General features: G+C 55.6%; 2 protein-coding genes across 3 annotated transcripts in view; one reads left to right on the top strand and one right to left on the bottom strand.

The window, feature by feature from the left end:
- RYR1 (ryanodine receptor 1) overlaps positions 1 to 12,325 on the top strand; it is a 118,707-nt gene extending 106,382 nt beyond the window's left edge. The window contains exons 92-107 of the mRNA XM_040445607.1: positions 4 to 222; positions 927 to 1,003; positions 1,521 to 1,674; positions 2,691 to 2,777; positions 3,588 to 3,839; positions 4,408 to 4,538; positions 6,363 to 6,405; positions 7,622 to 7,752; positions 7,858 to 7,918; positions 8,375 to 8,521; positions 8,767 to 8,901; positions 10,898 to 11,054; positions 11,471 to 11,535; positions 11,624 to 11,724; positions 11,894 to 11,945; positions 12,088 to 12,325. Of these exons, the coding sequence (XP_040301541.1) occupies positions 4 to 222; positions 927 to 1,003; positions 1,521 to 1,674; positions 2,691 to 2,777; positions 3,588 to 3,839; positions 4,408 to 4,538; positions 6,363 to 6,405; positions 7,622 to 7,752; positions 7,858 to 7,918; positions 8,375 to 8,521; positions 8,767 to 8,901; positions 10,898 to 11,054; positions 11,471 to 11,535; positions 11,624 to 11,724; positions 11,894 to 11,945; positions 12,088 to 12,183 (1,908 nt within the window). The 3' untranslated portion in view covers positions 12,184 to 12,325. The remainder of the gene's footprint in view (positions 1 to 3; positions 223 to 926; positions 1,004 to 1,520; positions 1,675 to 2,690; positions 2,778 to 3,587; positions 3,840 to 4,407; positions 4,539 to 6,362; positions 6,406 to 7,621; positions 7,753 to 7,857; positions 7,919 to 8,374; positions 8,522 to 8,766; positions 8,902 to 10,897; positions 11,055 to 11,470; positions 11,536 to 11,623; positions 11,725 to 11,893; positions 11,946 to 12,087) is intronic.
- A 92-nt stretch (positions 12,326 to 12,417) lies between these two features.
- MAP4K1 (mitogen-activated protein kinase kinase kinase kinase 1) overlaps positions 12,418 to 17,028 on the bottom strand; it is a 16,317-nt gene continuing 11,706 nt past the window's right edge. Inside the window, exons 25-31 of one of the 2 annotated variants that reach the window (XM_040445952.1) lie at positions 16,876 to 16,979; positions 16,125 to 16,299; positions 15,789 to 15,851; positions 15,507 to 15,596; positions 15,353 to 15,423; positions 14,636 to 14,691; positions 12,418 to 12,600 (exon numbers count right to left, since the gene is read on the bottom strand). In XM_040445952.1, the coding sequence (XP_040301886.1) occupies positions 12,531 to 12,600; positions 14,636 to 14,691; positions 15,353 to 15,423; positions 15,507 to 15,596; positions 15,789 to 15,851; positions 16,125 to 16,299; positions 16,876 to 16,979 (629 nt within the window). In that variant the 3' untranslated portion in view covers positions 12,418 to 12,530. The remainder of the gene's footprint in view (positions 12,601 to 14,635; positions 14,692 to 15,352; positions 15,424 to 15,506; positions 15,597 to 15,788; positions 15,852 to 16,124; positions 16,300 to 16,875; positions 16,980 to 17,028) is intronic. The other variant, XM_040445953.1, reaches the window with a different exon arrangement.

Here is a 17,028-nt window from a genome sequence, read left to right as displayed (position 1 = left end):
GAGGGCGCGGGCGAGGGCGCGGGCGACGAGGCGGAGGGCGCGGGCGACGAGGAGGCGGCGGCGCACGAGGCGGTCCCGGGAGGCGCCGACGGGGCCGTGGCCGTGGCCGAGGGGGGCCCCTTCCGGCCCGAAGGGGCGGGCGGCCTCGGGGACATGGGCGACACGACGCCGGCGGAGCCTCCCACGCCCGAGGGCTCCCCCATCATCAAGAGGACGCTGGGGGTGAGAAGGCCGGCGGGGTCCCGGGGGGGGGGGGGCGGGCCCGGGGGTGGGCGGCGGGGGTGGTTTGGAGACATCGGGGCTGAGAGGGAGGACGAGCCCGGGAGGGAGACTCGGAGACAGAGGGAGGAGAGAGAACCTGAGAGACAGGCACGCAGAGACAAGGGATAGAGAGGCACACGGAGAGGTGGACTCAGATGGAGACTTGGAGAAAGGCTCGCAGTGAAACAAGTAGTATTTCTGGGAGAGAGAAAGATATCTGGAGTTAGAGAGAGGAGAGACCCAGAAGCCAAATTAGAGGGGAACGGGGACCAGGAACTAGAACAACCCGGCACAGGGTCAGGGACACTGGGAAAGCCCCTCAGACAGAGACAGACGGTTGTGAGGGCTTATGTAGCCCACATCCTCAGGCCCTCCGCCAAGAGCGCCATGGGGGTGGGTGTCAGGGGGATGGGAAGCCCTGGGGAACCAGAGCTCCACTTGGAGTCAGGCCGACTCTGCACAGTGCTTTGACAAGGCGGTCCACTTCTCTGAGCCTCAGTTTCCCCTCTGGAAAATGAGACTCAATCCCTCTTCTGACGGGAGGAGAGTAAAACGTAGATTGTCGAGGGGACATGACCGGGAAGGGACACAGGCAGGAACAGGCAGATCAGCTCTGACAGGCACTTGGGGTGGGGGCTCCACCCTGATGCTTGCCCCGCCGCCAGGTGGATGGAGAGGAAGAGGAGCTGCCTCCAGAACCAGAGCCCGAGCCGGAGCCGGAACCGGAGCCTGAGAAAGCCGAGTGAGTGGCCTTGGAGTCCAAGGGGCCCACCCTCTAGCACCGCTTCCCTCCTGGATCAGGAGTCTCCTGAGGTCGCACCGTGTCCTCGGCATCACCCAGCCCAGGCCAGGGCCAGAGGAGGGCCTCTGAAAGGGAGCGGGGAAGCGAGTGTTCCTGTCTTGCCCCCAAGTCTTCATGTGGGCTGTTCCCTCCGCCTGGAACACTTTCTCCCATGTTCATCTGCTTTCCTCCTCGTTTCCATTTTGGCTCGCGTGTCTCCTCCAGGAAGCTTGCCTTGACACACATCCCCCACCATCAAGTCAAAGAGGTGTTTCTGGGCCCCCACAAAACCCCGAGCCTCCCCCATCCTGGCCCTGACCATTCTGGGCCACCGCTGCCTGGTGACCAGTCTGTACCCCCATTGGACTGAGCCCCGTGGAAGGGCAGTGACCCATCACTGTGTCCCCAGTGCATGGCTTTGAACGAATGAATGAATTTCCCAGGCCCCTCCTCACTCTCTCTGTGTCCTGCCCTGCAGTGCTGAGAATGGGGAGAAGGAAGAAGTCCCCGAACCCCCACCAGAGCCCCCCAAGAAGACAGCACCTTCTCCACCCCCTCCAAAGAAGGAGGAGGCTGGAGGCGGGGGTTTGGAATTCTGGGGAGAACTGGAAGTGCAGAGGGTGAAGTTCTTGGTGAGGACCCGGCAAGGGTTTGCTGACACTCCCCCCCCCCCCACCTCCCGTCCCCACCCTCACCCGTGCCAGGCTCATCTCTCAGAAGCAGCCAGGCTGGCTTGAGGGCAGAGATGTCCCCAGACAGCGTCAGGACCTGGTGACGGGACAGCACGTCATGTGGCTTGGCTTGGCTCCTCGGCCTCTCCCTGTTCAAGATCTTTATTCCAACCTCCACACTTTGCTCATCTGGGGCGCCCTGCCTAGGCTTCCCACCCCCATCTGCCATCCAGAGCTAAATTCAGCCAAGGCCATGGTTCCGTTCCTCCCACCATGACCTGTTTCTTGGCCCTTGGCCTTCAGGTCAGAGCCACCACACCAGTCCCAGCCACTCCTGTTCGGGGTGGGGGGGGGTGGGGGGCAGAACTCATCTCCTCATCCAGGCCAGGAAGAAGAGAGGGAGTTTGGGAGGACAGGGCTCAGGGCTCTGCCTGTCCCGCCTCCTCTCCAGGCCCAACCTGACCTGAGGGGCTGAAGGAAACATGTTGGAAGGAAGGTGGTCCAGTGAGGATGCATGGGAAGAACGAGGAACAGGAAGAACGATGGAGAGAAAAAGAGGGAGGGAGAGAGAGAAGTAGCTGCCCTCTGCCTGGGGTAAAGACAGGGGGGCCTCACACAGGAAGCAGCATAGCAGAGAAGTTGGGAGTGTGGACTCTGGAGCTTGAGTGCCTGGCCTCAAACCCCAGGTCTGCTGCTTCTTGGCTGTGTGGTCTTGAGCAAGACATCTTGCCTCCCTGAGTCCCGGTGTTCTCATCTGTGAAATGGGTATATCTGCTGTGCTCACTCCATTAGGGGTGTGGTAAGAGCTACACAAGTTTCATGCGTATAAAGCTCTTAGCACAGGTCTTGGTATACAGTAAGCACTCAATGACTAGGAGGTTGTGAGAGCAGATTTCGGATTGGGGGTGGATGATGGGGTGAATTCTCCAGGGAATAAAGTGGAGCGTGAGCTCTTTCTCTTTCTCTCCTCATCTTAGAACTACCTCTCCCGGAACTTCTACACCCTGCGATTCCTTGCCCTCTTCTTGGCATTCGCCATCAACTTCATCTTGCTGTTTTATAAGGTGCTCGTCACGAGGGGTCGGGAGAATCAGACGCTTACCTGGGCTGGGGGAGGGGGGTGACTCTGCCCCTACCAGGTTCCCAGGGCCCCCGCAGTGAAGGGACAAGGTGTGGGATTGGGGGTTCCGAGGTGGGTTCTGCCTGGACATCTGGATCTTGGGACCCGCATGGCAGTGTGCGTGGGTATCTGGGCGCATCTGGGACAGACGCCTGACTGCGTATGGCAGAGCAGGGAACCGGCTTGGAGTTCCATGCTCAGCTCTGCCACGTGCCAGTCTTGTGCCCCTGGGCACACACCTTCGCCTCTCAGCAACATGCACTGATTCCGTTAAGCTTTTTTGCTTTCTCGTAAGTTAAAGGGAAATTTGCGGGAAGGAGGAAATGGGCAGCTCAGGGAATGGAAGGAAAGGGCTGAGAACCAGGCCTCCTAAAGGACAAAAGGACCCTTTGGGGTCTTGCCAGGGATCTAGATAACAGGACAGAGAAGCAGTCTTGCAGAGTGGCTTCTGTGGGATACAATCCTGGCTCTAGCACTCACTGGTGGCATCACGTGAGGCAAGGTGCTTAACCTCGCTGTGCTTCAATATCCTCCTCTGTAAAATGGGAGACAGACTCTGATTTACTAGCCAGGGTTCTGGACCCACCCTCCATCTTGATTGGCAGCTCTAACGAGATTGTCTCCGACAGGGCCCCCCCACCCCCCCCCCAACGACCACGGGGGGCTGTTCGTCTGGTCAGTGGGCTCTGGGTGGGGCAGAGCAGGTGTCAGGACACCAGGGTCCCCGCCCTGACCGACCTCTCCCCCGCTTCAGGTCTCAGACTCTCCACCAGGGGAGGACGACATGGAGGGCTCAGCAGCTGGGGACCTGTCAGGTGCAGGGTCTGGCGGCGGCTCTGGCTGGGGCTCGGGGGCCGGCGAGGAGGCGGAGGGTGACGAGGACGAGAACATGGTGTACTACTTCCTGGAGGAGAGCACGGGCTACATGGAGCCTGCCTTGCGTTGCTTGAGCCTACTCCATACGTTGGTGGCCTTTCTCTGCATCATTGGCTACAACTGCCTTAAGGTGAGTCGTGGCCATGGTTCTGGGGTTCATGGTCTTGTGAAGCAGGGAGAGGTGCTGGGCCACTAGCTGACAGGGTCTAGGGCAGGGGCTGGAGGGATCTCCTTCGGTGGTTGGGACAAGGGGGGCCTGGGTACAGGATTGGGGCCTCCGCAAGGACGATATTTAATATTCAGGGAACTAATGTGGGTCACAGCTGAGGAGCAGGTCCTGTGTCTATGTTAATTTCTGGATCAAGAGACAGAACTTCTCACTGGGAATATTACTTCCTGCATACTGGTCAGTTGGTGAATTAGTGGGGCCCGGCGGGGGTCTGTGGGGCCTCAGACGTAACGTGGGTGCTAACAGGGGCACGTGGATTCAGGCACCACTTCTGGGCTTTCCTGATTTTTTCCCACCACAGCCCTGACCCATCTGCCCACCTTTCCCCAATTACTGCCCTGATTGCTCTGGAGAAGCTCCCCTGACGTGGGGTCTCACACCTGCTCCAGCAAGATCTCCTGGCTCCCGCTGAGGCTGTGGTCTCCTAGGGAGCCTGACGCCCACCCCTTTGCCTGCCTGCACAATGTAGGTGCCCCTGGTGATCTTTAAACGGGAGAAGGAGCTGGCCCGGAAGCTGGAGTTTGATGGCCTCTACATCACGGAACAGCCTGAGGACGATGACGTGAAGGGGCAGTGGGACCGACTGGTGCTCAACACGCCGTAAGGCCCGGTTCCCCTCTGGGGGTGGGGGGTGGGAACAGAGCTGGGTTTCCTCCCCAGGCCGGGCCTCGGTCTCAAAAGACCAGTCGCTGCCAGTCCTGACTCCAGTCTCCCCAAGCCTTAGTCCTCCTGTCCATAATTTAGACAAATCTCCCGTGTGTTAAAGTACCTGTGGGGATACTGGTAACACATGGGGATCCCTGGGGCCCAGACCCTCAGTGAGTCTGGGGTGGGGCCCAGGAACCTGCATTGAAACCCTGCCCCCACGTGTGATTCTTACCCCGCTGCCACAAGTGGGAAATAGGAAATCATTTTGCTTTTAAATTGACCCCAGAGAGGGAGCGAGGGTGTGTGAGAGCAGTGTGGTGGGACTCTGGACCCCCTCCGCGCCCTCCCAGCCCACTCCGTTCCCCCTCTCTCCCACCCCCGATCAAGTCCAATTTCGTGTGTTCATGCAGCAGGGGCTCATCATCTCTAGAATAAGAACGCAAGGTCAGGCAGCCTGGGTTGACCACATGCTAGCTAGGGATTCTTGGCCAAGCCATTTAGCCTCTCTGTGCCTCAGTTTCCTAATCTGTAAAATGAGGACAAACAATAGCACCGAGGGTCTTGTAACGATGAAACGAGACGAACTCATGTGGTTTCCGGGGCACAGTGAGCCCTGGATAAGTGTTGGAAGTTCTTTTATTGTGGGGTCCTGCCCAGGAGAAGCGGTGAGAGGAGGGAGAGAAACCACACCAAGGACGTCCTGTGCTCTCATCGTCACCATCGAGGGCACATTGAACTTCTACGCATTCAAGCACACGTGCTTAATGGAGAGAGAGAGGGAGAGACATCTGTTTAAAGCCGGGTCCGCCCAGGACCTCCACGTCTAAATACCGTTTCCCACAAAAAAAGGAACCAGGCTCCTTGGAGAAGCGGCAGATTTCAGGCCTGGGGCGGGGAAGTGCAATCAGCCTGGATTACCTTGGGTCAGAAAGCAAAGATGTGCTCCGTAGAAAACGTGCTGCCAGGGGAAGGGGCTCCCGCTGGACCATTCAGGGACAATTTGAGCACCAGTAAGGACGGGAAGTGCCAAGAATCGAAACACATCAAATAGGCGTGAACCCCTGGATTCATAAGTCTCCACTCCAAACCCAACAAAACTCCCAGCAAGCCCACCTCTGCAGGATTTTAGGGCATCAACTTGTCAGTCAGAAAACTGGGAACGAGGGGCAGCTGGGCGGTTCAGTCGTTTGAGCGCCCAGCTGTGGCTCAGGTCACGATCTCACAGTTCGTGAGTTCGAGCCCCGCGTCGGGCTCTGTGCTGTCAGCACGGAGCCTGCTTGGGATCCTCTGTGCCCCCCCCCCCCCCCGCTTCTCCCCTGCTCACTCTCACTCGCTCTCTCTTTCTCTCTCTCAAAAATACATAAAAATGTGAAAAATATATTTAAAAAAAAAGAAAAATGGGAACAAAAGGGTCAGACTCATCCAATAAGCCTAAACAGGGTGAGAGAGCACATCACTCCCTTGGCCGCCGGAGCAGGGCCAGGCTGCTGGCTCGGACTCTGCCCTGCCCTTCACGCACCAGAGCTGCCTGGCCCCCGGTGCAAGCCCGCTGCCTCCCGTGGGCCCCACAAAGATGGCAGTGGGGGTAGTGGTTGACCCGGGGAAAAACTTCGCCTGGCATGAGGTCTGCGGAGCCTGACTCCCAGTGAGACGCAACCCTACCGTGCGGGGTCCCCTGTGAGAAAAGCGTTGGAACTTCCGACCACCCTGGCCCGGCTGGTGCCTCCGGGTCCTTCTGGCCCTGACACCTCGGGGTCTCTCTGTCTCTCTCGGCAGGTCTTTCCCCAGCAACTACTGGGACAAGTTTGTCAAGCGGAAGGTGAGGATGTGGATGGGGAGGTGGAAGGAAGGGTCTCCCAAGCTGGGTCTCTCTGGCTGCCACCTGGCCATCCCAGTCCTGTCAAGCACTTGCTTTGTGTGCGACCTTGGGCAAGGGGCTTTGGCTCCCTGAGGAGTACCTCAGTTTGCCCGTCTGGAAATGAGCGTGACAATCCCCCCCCCGCCCCGTAATGACATAATATGTGTTATGAGCAGAGCACAGTATCTGGCTCAGGATGAGTACTCAGTTAAGTACTAGTTAAGAGAGAAGAGGTGAGGCATATTATTTGAAGCACACAGACTCTGGAGCTGGATTGCCTGCTTTTCTACTCCTGTGTCAGCCTTTCTGTGCCTCGGTTTCCCTAAGATTCAAAGTGAGGTAGTAATAGGACTGACCCCACAGGGTGGTTGTAAAGATTCTGTGGCCTACGACACGAGCAGTATCTGGCACATAGGGAAAGTAGACAAACGTCGCCTGTTACCATCGTTCATTCACTCAACAGACATTTATCAAGCACCTGCCATGTGCCAGGAATCCAACAGTAAACACAACAGTGATTCTGACACTCAAGCTGGCAACACAGATGATGAGCACATATATAGGGTTTAGGTGGTGATAAGTGCTGTACAAGAAAAAAGCAGTGACGGGGGGTGGGGAGGGTGTGTGTGTGTGTGTGTGTGTGTGTGTGTGTGTGTGTGTCTGTGTGTGCGCGCGCTGGCCAGGAGAGGTTGCTCTCTCATGTCCGGCAGGCAGGAAAGGGCACACTAGTTAATGAGGTAAAGGAGTGAGTCAAGTAGAAATCTGGGGGAAGAGTGTCCTAGGCAAGAGGAATAGCCAGTGCAAAGGCCCTGAGGCAGGAATGTGTCTGGTATATTTGAGGAACTGCGAAGAGGTCTGTGTGGCTGAAGCAGAGTGAATGAGGGGGGTGAGTGGGAGAAGAATTCACTGATGGCAGAGACCCAATTATATGGGATTCCTTCGCTACCACCTTAATAATAATAAATTATCCCTATTAATTTGGTTAATGAATCAGCTGAAACTTTATCACTTTTGGACCCTCCCCCTGAGGATCTGAAGAAAGCTCTGAACCTTGTCCCTAGAAAAATGCAAGCCCAATTTCTCACACAATGTTCAGAGTGTCCCCAGAATGCCCCATGCAGGCTATGCCCTCCCCCACCCCAGCCACGTCCCCATGTCCCCACAATCCCTGGTACAGGTCCTGGACAAGCATGGGGACATCTATGGGCGGGAGCGGATCGCCGAACTGCTGGGCATGGATCTGGCCACGCTGGAGATCACAGCCCACAACGAGCGTAAGCCTGAACCACCACCGGGGCTGCTCACCTGGTAAGCCAGGGGCCATCCTGTACAGGCCTGGGGCCATCAGGGAAGGTGGCCAGGGACTGAGCCTCTCAGGCATCCGCCCGTCCTTCTTCCTCCCACCCCACATAGGCTCATGTCCATTGACGTCAAGTACCAGATCTGGAAGTTTGGGGTCATCTTCACAGACAATGTGAGGAGGGGCTCATAGGTGGGGGGTGGGCTGCGGGAGGAGGGCCTTGGGAGGGCCGGGGGCTCCACCCCCAGGTATCCCTGACCAGGGACCGACTCCTGAGCCCCCATGCACCTCTGGTCCTATGATACCCCGAAGCCCCTTGTCCCTCAGGTGCTCTTGAATTCTCAGTCTGTATCCTTCAGCAGAGGGCTCCCCAGCTACCCTTAGGATGGCTTCTCACCCAGAGTGCTCCATTACTGCAGAGTGCTCCCAATCCTCCAGATGCTCCCTAGGCAGAGATGGTATCGTGACTCCCAGAGCACTCCCATGCCACTCAAATGTTCCTGGACCCCCTGTTCCCGGAGTGCTCCCTACCCCCCCCCAAGTGCTCCTTGGCCCTCATGAACACTCCCCTCAGGAGTGTTCCCCAGGAATCCTGCACGCTCCCTGACCCCTGACCCTGTGTGCCCACAGTCTTTCCTATACCTGGGCTGGTACATGGTGATGTCCCTCCTGGGACACTACAACAACTTCTTCTTTGCGGCCCACCTCCTGGACATTGCCATGGGGGTCAAGACGCTGCGCACCATCCTGTCCTCCGTCACCCATAATGGGAAGCAGGTGTGGCGGGGGGCCTGCCTGGGGGGTGTGAACCAGGCAGGGATGAGCTGGGCAGCCTGAGTAGGGGTGGAGGGGTGAGGGTCGGGCAGCTCCGGTGAGGAAGGGCAAGGCTGGGCGGGCTGAGCCAGGGTGGGTGTGGGTAGTGAGACCCCGGAGGGAGGACCACATTGACCGACTGGGGGTGAGGACGGTGGGGGTGGGGGGCGGCCAAGCGTGGAGCTGACCAGCCCCCTGCGCACCCCCAGCTGGTGATGACCGTGGGCCTCCTGGCGGTGGTGGTCTACCTGTACACCGTGGTGGCCTTCAACTTCTTCCGCAAGTTCTACAACAAGAGTGAGGATGAGGACGAGCCCGACATGAAGTGTGACGACATGATGACGGTGAGCCCCTCCCCCAGCACTCTTGGCCTGGTCACTGACCATCTGACCCTTAGTGTTCCCGTCTGTACGGGGGGCTGATGGTAGTTCCCACCTCGTAGACTTACTGTGAGGGTTCCATGAGGTACTTTGAACAGTGCCGGGCACGTGATTGGTGCTCAATGAGCGTCAGCCCCCGTCGGCATGTTATTTGAGCCTTTAAAGCTATTGTTATCGGCAAGGTGCTCAGACACGGTGCCCCTGTCGCTTACAAAGCATGTGATTTGGGGCAGGCCAGTCAACCTACTCACGCTCTGGTGTTCCTCCCCTGTAAAACGGGTGTGTGACAACAGTGCCTACAGCCTAGGGCTGCTTTTAGGACCCAGTGTAGCTCCCTTAAAAGTCTTACAATGGTGCCTGGTGTGTATTAAGGATTACATAGGTGTTAGCTACTCTCATCGTTCTCTATAAAAGTCTCACCCGAGTATGCGACTCTTAATCTCAGGGTTGTAAATTCAAGCCCCACATTGGGCGTAGAGATTACTTAAAAAAAAAAAAAAAGAAAGAAAGAAACATGGGGGCGCCTGGGTGGCTCCGTAGGTTAAGCGTCGGACTCGATCTTAGCTCAGGTCATGATCTCATAGTCTGAGAGTTCAAGCCCCACACTGGGCTCTGCGCTGGCATCATGGAGCCTGCTTGGGATTTCTCTCTCTCTCTCTCTCTCTCTCTCTCCCCCCCCCCCCCCCCCCCCGCCTCTCTTTCAATCTTTCTCTCTGAAAATAAATAAACTTTTAAAAAATTTAAAAATACACACATATAAATTTCACCCCAAGTACCAGCATGTCATGCTTGTTTATACTTTCTCTTCTATTCTGAGAACGGTGGTCATAACCCAGGTGGAGCTGACCTTACTAGAGGCACAGGCCACGGTTGGAAGAATTGTCTCAAGGCTTCATCTCACAAGATGTCCTGTAATCTTGCACCACGTTCTCAGGACCTAGTCCGGCTCTTCAGCCTGACATTTGAGGCCCCACCAGACCTAGTCCTGACACCCATAGCCCTCTTCTCACCAGTCACTGGCCTCGGCTCTTAACCAAGACAACTTTGAGCTCTCACTTCTTGGGGACACAGAAAGAACAGGCGTAAAGTCTTTCTTTCCCAAGTGCCACGCAGACCGTGCCCTCCTACCTGTTCAGAGCCTTCTCGTAGCTCCCCAATGCCACGGGGTAACATTGAATCCCTCACCATGGCGTCCGAAGCCAGGGAAGAGCTAGCTTTGCCCGAGTCTCCACAGTCTTTCTTGCTTTGGGCTGCCTGGCTGCCTGTTTTCTTTCAGTTCCCCTAAGACCATGTGTTTCCTCCCACCCAAGCCCTTTGCATCTGACATGCTCTCCATCCTCCACCACGGGCCCCACGGACACGCCCCTCTTTCACTTGACACGTCACCTTTCAACTTAAATGCTGCCTCCTACAGGAAGCCCTCCCTAACCATTGGCTGGGCCTCATTTCTCTCCCTGCTCTTTCTCACAGGAGCTCTATTTTCTAACCTCACCGAACCTCTTTCAGTTCCTCCCAGGAACACAGTGTATTCTTTGCTCCCCAGCGGTGTCAAAACACGTGTGGTTTTCTCTGCCTGGAACACTTTCTCCCACCTAACACCTCCTTCGAGTCCCAGCTCACACATGTCCCCTCTTCTAGGGAAGTCTCGCCTGATCACCCTGGCTGAGTCAGCCTTTGAAACTTCAAAGCTTCCTGTGCTTCCCCCACCTGCCCCCTGATCACACTGTGCTTCCCCGCCCTGGCTCTGCCCTTTCTGCCTGTGCTTTCCCTATCACAGCCATGATCACTTCTGGGCTGTCACTATCTGATGACATGTTTGTGAGCCCTGTGAGGCCAGGGCCCAGAACTGTCTCAGCCACTGCTACGTCTCCTGCCCCCTCAGCCCAGGGCCTTGGAGGTACTTGGCGGATGTTGAATGAGGGAGCGCATGACCGGTAGGCTTCTCTCCCTTCCCCCACAGTGCTACCTGTTTCACATGTACGTGGGTGTCCGAGCTGGTGGGGGCATCGGGGATGAGATTGAGGACCCGGCAGGCGACGAATACGAGCTGTACCGGGTGGTCTTCGACATCACCTTCTTCTTCTTTGTCATCGTCATCCTGCTGGCCATCATCCAGGGTCAGTGCTGGTCGTGGTTGTGCGAGTGGGGGCTCAGTGCCCAGAGGCAGACTAGCTCCTTTAAGAGTGCAGGCCCAGAATCCAGTCTGCCCGGATTCACATCCTGGCTCTGCCTCTGCCTCTTCCTACTGTGAGACTTTCGGCAAGTCGCCTCTCTGGGCCTCAGTTTCTCCATATGTAAAATGGGGCTATTAATGATACTAACCTCGCAGGGTTATGATGAAAATTAAGTCAATTCCTAGGTGTTTTACCCATAATAAGTGCTCAATAAATGCTAGGTATTATTATCTTCAGGAAGCAGGGTGAGATTAGGGAGAAGGAGGATGGGGGGGCAAGGCTCCGAGGTAGGTAGCCAGAAGAGGGAGGAGCCCGAGCTGGGTCAGAGGTTGGGCGTTGACCTGCACCTGCCACCGCAGGTCTGATCATTGACGCTTTTGGCGAGCTCCGAGACCAACAAGAGCAAGTGAAGGAAGATATGGAGGTAGGTCAAGTCTGGGGGTGACCCAGAGGGATTATGGGAGGCTGGGGGACGAATGGGCCCGGATTCTGATGTCTCCCACCACCCACAGACCAAGTGCTTCATCTGCGGCATCGGCAGCGATTACTTCGATACGACACCACACGGGTTTGAGACCCACACTCTAGAGGAGCACAACCTGGCCAATTACATGTGAGCATAGGTCCATTGACCATTCAAGGGATGGGGGTGTGGCCGACAGCGAGGTGGGGGGGAATGGGCATTGGCCAGTTAGGTGTGGCATCCAAGTGGGTGGATTCCGAGCCAGTCAGGAGAAAGTTAGGGTAGTCCTCACCTGTCTCCACTGCCCTTCCATCCCCAGGTTTTTCCTGATGTATCTGATAAATAAGGATGAGACAGAACACACGGGCCAGGTAAGGGGGTGTTAATGGGAGGACAGTGGGCAGGGACATGGAGAATTTTAATATAAGGTCAAGCAGCAGGTGGCAGTAAAAAGCTCATGGCAACATGAGCTTTTGAAGATGTGACCAATTCTTCCCCATGCCCCAATCCTAGGAGTCTTACGTCTGGAAGATGTACCAAGAGAGATGCTGGGATTTCTTCCCAGCTGGCGACTGTTTCCGCAAGCAGTACGAGGACCAGCTTGGCTGAGACACCCCCAGCTGGCCCTTCGCCCCCGCCTCAAGTGCCTTGTACTCACGGCAAGTCCCTTAGTCCCAAACCCCGCCCCCAACGGCAGCTGGGGGACAGGTGACCATGTACTGGAGAAATAAAGTCTGTGCTACACTCCTGACGTCGTTGTGCTGGATCGTTGACATTTGAGGTATGGGTGGGCATCCGGGAATTCTCCCCTCCCCTTCCCCCTTGAAGAGCAAGATGGCAGCAGAGGCTGGAGCCATGTTTATTGGGAGACAAGTGCATGTCATGATCACTAATGTCTGTCCGTTGGGGAGTGGGGTGCAGGGACTGGTTCCTAACCGCCCCCCCCCCCCCGAGACTCATTCCTGGATGTAGAGGCTGCTGGGGGCAGTAGGATCATCTGCTGGGCGTGTCTCCACCACCACAGGCCTGGGGAAGGAGGAGAGAAGTCAGTTCATTCATTCATTCATTCATTCACAAAGGAGTTAATAGAGGCTGTGCCAGCACAGTTCTGGACTCTTGCAGTGACGTGCAGAGACAGTCTCTGCCCTTGAGGAGGCCAAAACGAAGACCAGCATGAATCAGTGAATAACATGACTGCAGACCACTCATGTAACGGAACACATTGCATGGAAACCTATCCCAAAGGGCTGGCCAGCGTGCCCCGAAGAATAGCGGGTGGAGCCCGAAAGAGGCTCAGGAGGGAGGGAGCTTGGTGAAAAGTCAAGGAAAGGTGTTCTGGACACAGAGAACAGCCTATGCAAAGGCTTTGAGGTGGGGGAGAGCTTGGGGCTTGGCTGCAGAAGTCAAAGTCTTGTGCGCTGTGGCCAGGATGGGGTATTTATCTCGTATTTATCTTGTGGCCAGGATTTGGTATTTAACGGGAGAGTTTAAATGGGGAGAGTGACACAATCGGATTTAGATTTTTTTTTTTATTTTTTTTTCAACATTTATTTATTTTTGGGACAGAGAGAGACAGAGCATGAACGGGGGAGGGGCAGAGAGAGAGGGAGACACAGAATCGGAAACAGGCTCCAGGCTCTGAGCCATCAGCCCAGAGCCCGACGCGGGGCTCGAACTCACGGACCGCGAGATCGTGACCTGGCTGAAGTCGGACGCTTAACCGACTGCGCCACCCAGGCGCCCCGGATTTAGATTTTAAAAGACCGCTCTGGATGTCCAAAGGCTGCAAGAGATCCTTGAAGGGGCCCTCACTGGCTAAATCTGGGAGTTCTCGTGCCTCGAAATTAATAATCATGATACTAATATACATTGTAACCCACAGAATAAAATGGAAATCCAGGAGACTGTGCTGAAATACACACATACATACATACGTGGTAGAGAAAGGACCGTTTCCCCCACAGTAGCATGCCAACTAATGAGTGCAGAAATAGGAAATCACCACTGGGTAACTATCCTAAAAATATATTCAGGCAAAAATCAATAATAGATACTAAAAGCCGTGAGCAAAAGTCTGATAGAAACAGTAGAATTACACAGTCTCAGCAAATCACCGCAAAAGATACTTTTTTTTTTAAGCACAAAAGTAACTTACAGTGGAGAAACCGGACTCCCCCCACCTTCCCCAAATGTTCAAAGATGGCACGACCAGTCCTGGGACAAACTGACATGATATGATGGACTGACGACCCGCCGTCACTTCTGCGGTACCCCTGCCCCCACAATGCTTAACCTGGAAACCTCAAACCCAACTGAGGGACATTCTGGAAAACAACCTTCCTGTACTCTTCGCAAGTATCAAGGTCACGAAAAACAAAGAGAACCTGAAGAACTGTTCCAGGCTAAAGACTAAAGAAACACCACTCTTAAATGCAACCCATCATTCTGAATTGCCTCCAGGACCAGAAAAAAAAAAAAAGTATTATTTTTTTGGTTATAAAGAGTATCATTGGGCTAACCGGTGAGACCGGGTATGTGGGTTACAAGGTAGCGATGTCTTGCGGTTATTTTCTTGATTTTGACAGCTGCACTGTGGTCTGTAAGAATATGTCTTTGCTTGGACTTAGGAAACAGTTCATACCCAAATAGAAAAAAAATGACACACATACAAAAGAGGATAAAATATACGTGATAAAAACAAAGCGCGCACACACACACACACACACACACACACAAAGAAAAACAAAAACAAAAACCAACCAAAAAGTTAACATCTGAGCAACTGGATGAATGAAGGGGATACAAGAATTTTTAAATTTCTTTTTGCAACTTCTCTGTGAGTCTAAAGTTAGGTCAAACTAAAAAGTGGAAATTAAAATTAAAAAAATAAAAACGTCCCCTTGGCTGCCGTGTGGGGAATAAGGCACAGAGATAGAAGCAGGGAGACCAAGAGAGAGAACGTCCAGGCCAAAGATACAGGCGGTTAGAGAGACCTCAAGACACCTCTCCAAATTGGAAGCCCCCCTCCCCAGTTCCGTGTTCCCCTTCCTTAAGTCCATACCTGGGGGAGCCAAGAAGACGGAAGGTGAGGGTGGGGTCTCTCAGCTCCTGCAACAGCTGGGGGAAAAGTGTGTGTTTCAGTATCTAGAAGACTCTTCCCCTTTCCCTTTAAAGGGAACGGGGGTGGGGGAGAGGTCTCTAAACTTTTAGTCTTAGATCCAGAAATAATTCTAGTCGACACCATTCACCAGCTGTGTGACCCCCCCAAACAAGTTACTTTTCCTCTCTGTGCCTCAGATTACTAACCTGTGAAGTCACAGGACCTTCCTCATATGTGATGGTGAAGATTAAATACAAACACGTATGGGCAGCATCTGACACATCTATGAGCTAAGGACCATTTTTCGCTCCATTTTCCGGATGGGGAAAGTAATGCATGGGAATGTTAAGTCATTTGCTTGAGGCCAATCAGCTGGTTCCAACCCAGCCCGTCTGTTCATGTTCTTAACCACCCACATCTCTCTCTAGCGACCCCCATTTTATAGTTGGAGACTGAGGTTCAGAGAGAGTAGACTCTCTCGCACAAGATCCCCCAGTGGCCTGGAATGAGCTCTAGATCCAAGAGACCCTGGGGTATAGAAGGGGACCTGGCTGAACTGAGACTGGAGGAAGCTTCTAGTCAGGGCTTCCCACCCTGACTCAATTCCCCTGATCCATCTGATGAACTGGATGCCTGATGGGGAGGGAGTGGAGTTGTGGGCACTGGGATGAAGCTTACCTGGTCTGAGCCTGGAGCCCACACCTGCACTCCATGCTTCCAAAAGGCCTGGAGCCGGCCCCCGACCATAGCTGGGAGACAAGCAGTGCCTGTTACGCTTGGGTATCACTGAGCCTCCATTCTGGACCGGGGGCCCTCCCATCCCTGCACGTACCCACGGCCTCTACTGCTTCAGTCATAGGGATCTCTGGAGTTCGAAGTCCCCGGACTGGGTCTCCCTCCGGAGTCACCAGCTTCAGAGACCCTAGAAGAGGGTAGAGAGAGGGCTGTAAGAGTGAGGCTCAGAAGGATGCTGAGAGACTGTACAATAAATTCACTGAGAAGCAAAGCAGGACAAGGGCAAGGCCCGGAGGGGCTCAGCATTTCTGAGAAGCACAGGGTCTGCGAAGCCAAGATCCAGGAACAGTGGAGAAAAGACTGGGAGGAGGGTCCTTACCGTCCATCAACACCATCACCTTGTCTTCCTCTACCTGGGTCACCTGCACCGGTCCCCTGTGCTCTGTTTGACAGGCAGAGAGGTTCAAAGACCAATTCCACCTGCTTCTGCCTTCCTCCGCTAGGCACCCTCTCCATTCCCCAGCTAAACCCCGCCCATCACAGCGGTCCCGACGGGTCCTCAATCTCACCGGCTGTACGTATCCACCTCTCTCCCCTCGCCCCAGCTGCAATCCCTTTCCCAGTTACCCCAGTTACATCGCAGGCTAAGCACAGCCCAGCCGCCCAGCCCACCCCCTCCCAGCAGCCCCGCCCCCAGCGAGCCTGCCCCACCCACCTGTGCTCATCTCGCCCAGCCAGCAGGAGAGGGCACCGAAGCGCACGGTGTGGAAGAGCACCGAGTTCGCCGGCCGCCCCGGGCTCACGCCGATGCAGACGGCGGGCAGCTCGGAGCCCGGCCCGGTCAGTAGCGCGAACACTGGAAGGGGCGTCGGTAGCGGGAACAGCACCTGCTGCAGGCCGCACAGGGAGGGGCGGACTCAGAGTCGTGGGGCGGGGCCTGAGAGGGGAGGGGCCTGGGAGGAGAGCCTGCAGGGAGCTTCCCAAGTATATTTCCTGGGCCCTCGGTTTTGGGGGATGGCACCTAGAAACTTCAGGGGGTAAGGCCCCAGAAGCGTGAGGTGATGCCTCCTCAGAAATGGGTGGACGTGGCTCAAAGTTGGCGTGCCTTGTTTGGAGCGTGCCGCCTTAATGACAGCGAGGCGGGGTCCCTTGAGGGGCGTGACCTCACAGGCAGCAAAGTCTCCTTAGAGTCAAAGGATCTCAGCGGGGTCCCCTTAGAGACCCGAGGAATGGGGCATACGGCCTGAAGGATAATTAGGCTGGAGTGAGAGGAGGAGCTTAAGGATCCGGAAGCTCTCAGAAGGCGGAGCCTCTGGCGCCGACCACAGGTGGGCGGGGCCTCGGGGGAGATTGGAGCGGGGCCTCGGGTAGAAGCCGGGCTTCATGAAACTCTCAGCAGAAGCGTAACAAGTGGAAGGCCCTAGCATGCAACCTCGCAGAGTCCCCAGCCTCGACAGCCCCCCTACCCGGACCAGCAGGAACTTGTTCATGGGCTGGTACCACTGAAGCAGGACCACGGACGTCTCCAGTGCGCCGCACAGGAACGGGCCCCCCGAGTTCGCACCCTCCGCTGTGGGAGATGGGTAAGGATGGGTTAGGGTCAATCTTCCCTCCCCTCC

Source organism: Herpailurus yagouaroundi, unplaced genomic scaffold, assembly GCF_014898765.1.
Source record: "Herpailurus yagouaroundi ecotype Mexico unplaced genomic scaffold, PumYag 194, whole genome shotgun sequence".
NCBI classification, from domain to species: Eukaryota; Metazoa; Chordata; class Mammalia; order Carnivora; family Felidae; genus Herpailurus; species Herpailurus yagouaroundi.
This window is presented reverse-complemented; position numbering and strand designations above follow the sequence as displayed.